This window comes from Jaculus jaculus, chromosome X (assembly GCF_020740685.1).
Source record: "Jaculus jaculus isolate mJacJac1 chromosome X, mJacJac1.mat.Y.cur, whole genome shotgun sequence".
In the NCBI taxonomy this organism is placed as follows: Eukaryota; Metazoa; Chordata; class Mammalia; order Rodentia; family Dipodidae; genus Jaculus; species Jaculus jaculus.
In genome coordinates this window covers 53,944,050-53,946,422 of record NC_059125.1, presented here as the reverse complement: position 1 = coordinate 53,946,422, position 2,373 = coordinate 53,944,050, and the positions used below count along the sequence as shown (strand labels likewise).

At 40.8% G+C, this 2,373-nt stretch overlaps 1 protein-coding gene across 1 annotated transcript; it reads left to right on the top strand.

Moving 5' to 3' along the window:
* Positions 1-433: 433 nt before the first annotated feature.
* On the top strand, positions 434-772 carry LOC101594623 (protein FAM156A/FAM156B-like). Its single transcript, XM_012951566.2, has one exon. It carries the CDS (start codon positions 434-436, stop codon positions 770-772), a length of 339 nt encoding a protein of 112 aa, XP_012807020.1.
* The last annotated feature ends 1,601 nt before the right edge of the window (positions 773-2,373 follow it).

The following is a 2,373-nucleotide window of genomic DNA, read 5'->3' as shown; positions in this document are numbered from 1 at the left end:
TTTTATTTTGGCTTACAGGCTTGAGGGGAAGCTCCACGATGGCAGGGAGAACAAAGACGTAAGCAGAGAGTGGACATCACCACCTGGCCAACATAAGGTGAACCATAGCAACGGGAGAGTGTGCCAACCACTAGAAAGGGGAGCTGGCTATAATACCCATAAGCCCGCCCCCAACAATACACTGCCTCCAGGGGGCTTTAATTTCCAATTGCTATCAGCTGGGGAACCTAACATTCAGAACACTTAAGTTTTGGGGGACACCTGAATCAAACCACCACAGAAGCAAAGGTGTCAGTTGCTGAAATCATCAGTGCTCCTTCTGAAATGTGTTTAGGTGTGGTAGTACATGTTCTAGGAGATGCACAAAACATGGTATGTTTTCAAAAGCCTTTCTGTGTTTCTAATACTTTCTTTTTTTTTTCTCTTTGAGAGGATGGAAGAAAAGCAGTGGGGGAGTATAATGTCACTTCAAAAGAAAATCAAGTTAGTGGAACACAAGAAACAGAGATCTGTCAAGCATGTGGCAACCTATCAGGCTGACAGGAAAGCAAAATACCCTTCATCACGTGATAAATATCAGAAGAGATTCAAATGTGAATGCCACAACTGCAAGAAATATACGGGGAACACTTCTGGAATTTCTGTGGTGAAGAAAGCAACTTCTCATTCTTCCTCCCATGATAAGCTGACCCAAGACCTCAATAACTTGACACTCAACCCTAGTACCACTGAGCCCCCTCTTGTGGAAGAAATGATGCAGGAAAGTGAATAGCAAAAGGCAGTGGCAATGGAAAAGCAAAAGGATGTTCCAAAGGCTTGTCCAATAATGGACAGAGTAACACCAACCTTGTCACCCTCAGGTGAAGGAAGATCAGAACCTAAGGGGTTATGAACATCAATATCACCAACCACTTGTGTGAAATCCTTCAGGAACATGGTTAGGCGAAGGAACAGTATTCAGCCTAATAACAGTAATACCATCAGCTGGCAGTTGAAGCCAATTCTGCAAACATAACACTCTTTTCCTTAGTAGTTAGGGCATCTCCTCCATGACATGCTAGAGCTTCTCCTTGATAAGGGCAGCAAGGTAGCAATCCCTGTATATGCCTATAGTACTGATCCCATGGGGTGAGCTATCATTCTCCCTCCTCCTCATGTTTTGGCTATTCCTCTCCTACCTTGTTGCAAATAAAGCATGGAGCATCAAAGTAGAGTTTCTATCTTACTGTTTTCACATCCTTTCTCTCCAGTTTGTTAATTAGATTTGTAGATTAGTTTACTGATTATTGATGTGAACAAGGAGTACTAGGTCTGCCTTCCAATATTTTTGGAATGGGTACTTTTTTGCTCATTGTTTAGATTGCAAGATCTTTTTTAAATTAATTAATTTTTTATTAACAACTTCCATGATTGTAAACAATATCCCATGGCTCCCTCCCCCCACTTTCCCCTTTGAAACTCCATTCTCCATCATATCCCCTCCCCCTCTCAATCAGTCTCTCTTTTATTTTGATGTCATGACCTTTTCCTCCTATTATGATGGTCTTATGTAGGTAGTGTCAGGCACTGTGATGTCATGGATATCCAGGCCCTTTTGTGTCTGTAGGAGCACATTGTAAGGAGTCCTACCCTTCCTTTGGCTCTTACATTCTTTCCGCCACCTCTTCCGCAATGGACCCTGAGTCTTGGAAGGTGTGATAGAGATATTGCAGTTCTGAGCACTCCTGTCACTTCTTCCCAGCACCATGATGCCTTCTGAGTCATCCCAAGGTCACTGCCATCTGAAAAGAATAGGTTCTCTACCAAAACCAAAAGTGAAACTAGCCTTAATATATGGGTATGAACATTAAGAGAAGTGCTTACTGGACAGTTTGATGAGCATAGTATAAAAAAATCCTCAAAGCAGCATTTATTTACACTTTTAACTCCAAAGCATTTGTTTTAAAAGTTGGGAATTTCATAATAACCCATGTTGATTGACATGGCTTGATCTATAAATAATGCTGTCAAGATGCACAATTACAATGGCCAAAGAATCAGAATAAATAAATAAATCCGTGAATCTTAAACAATCACAACTAAAAAATGGTCCACGTATCAAAATTTTACATGCATTATGTTGAAAAGGTTTGTGCACATCACAATTTAAAGAAGCACAACAAGATGCTACTCAAACCTCACAATACTTTATTACAAAGCTGATGGAAATGAGAAACTTATTTCTCAGTATCAGCTTCCCTTGACAACTTTCCATTAGCTGAAGAAAGAGGTGGGCAAATTATATGGTGCCACAGCCTGTGTTGGCCAAGTCGCTAATCCAAACTCTTCAAGTACTGTCATCTGGATTTGTCATACACCAACAGACATAGCAGA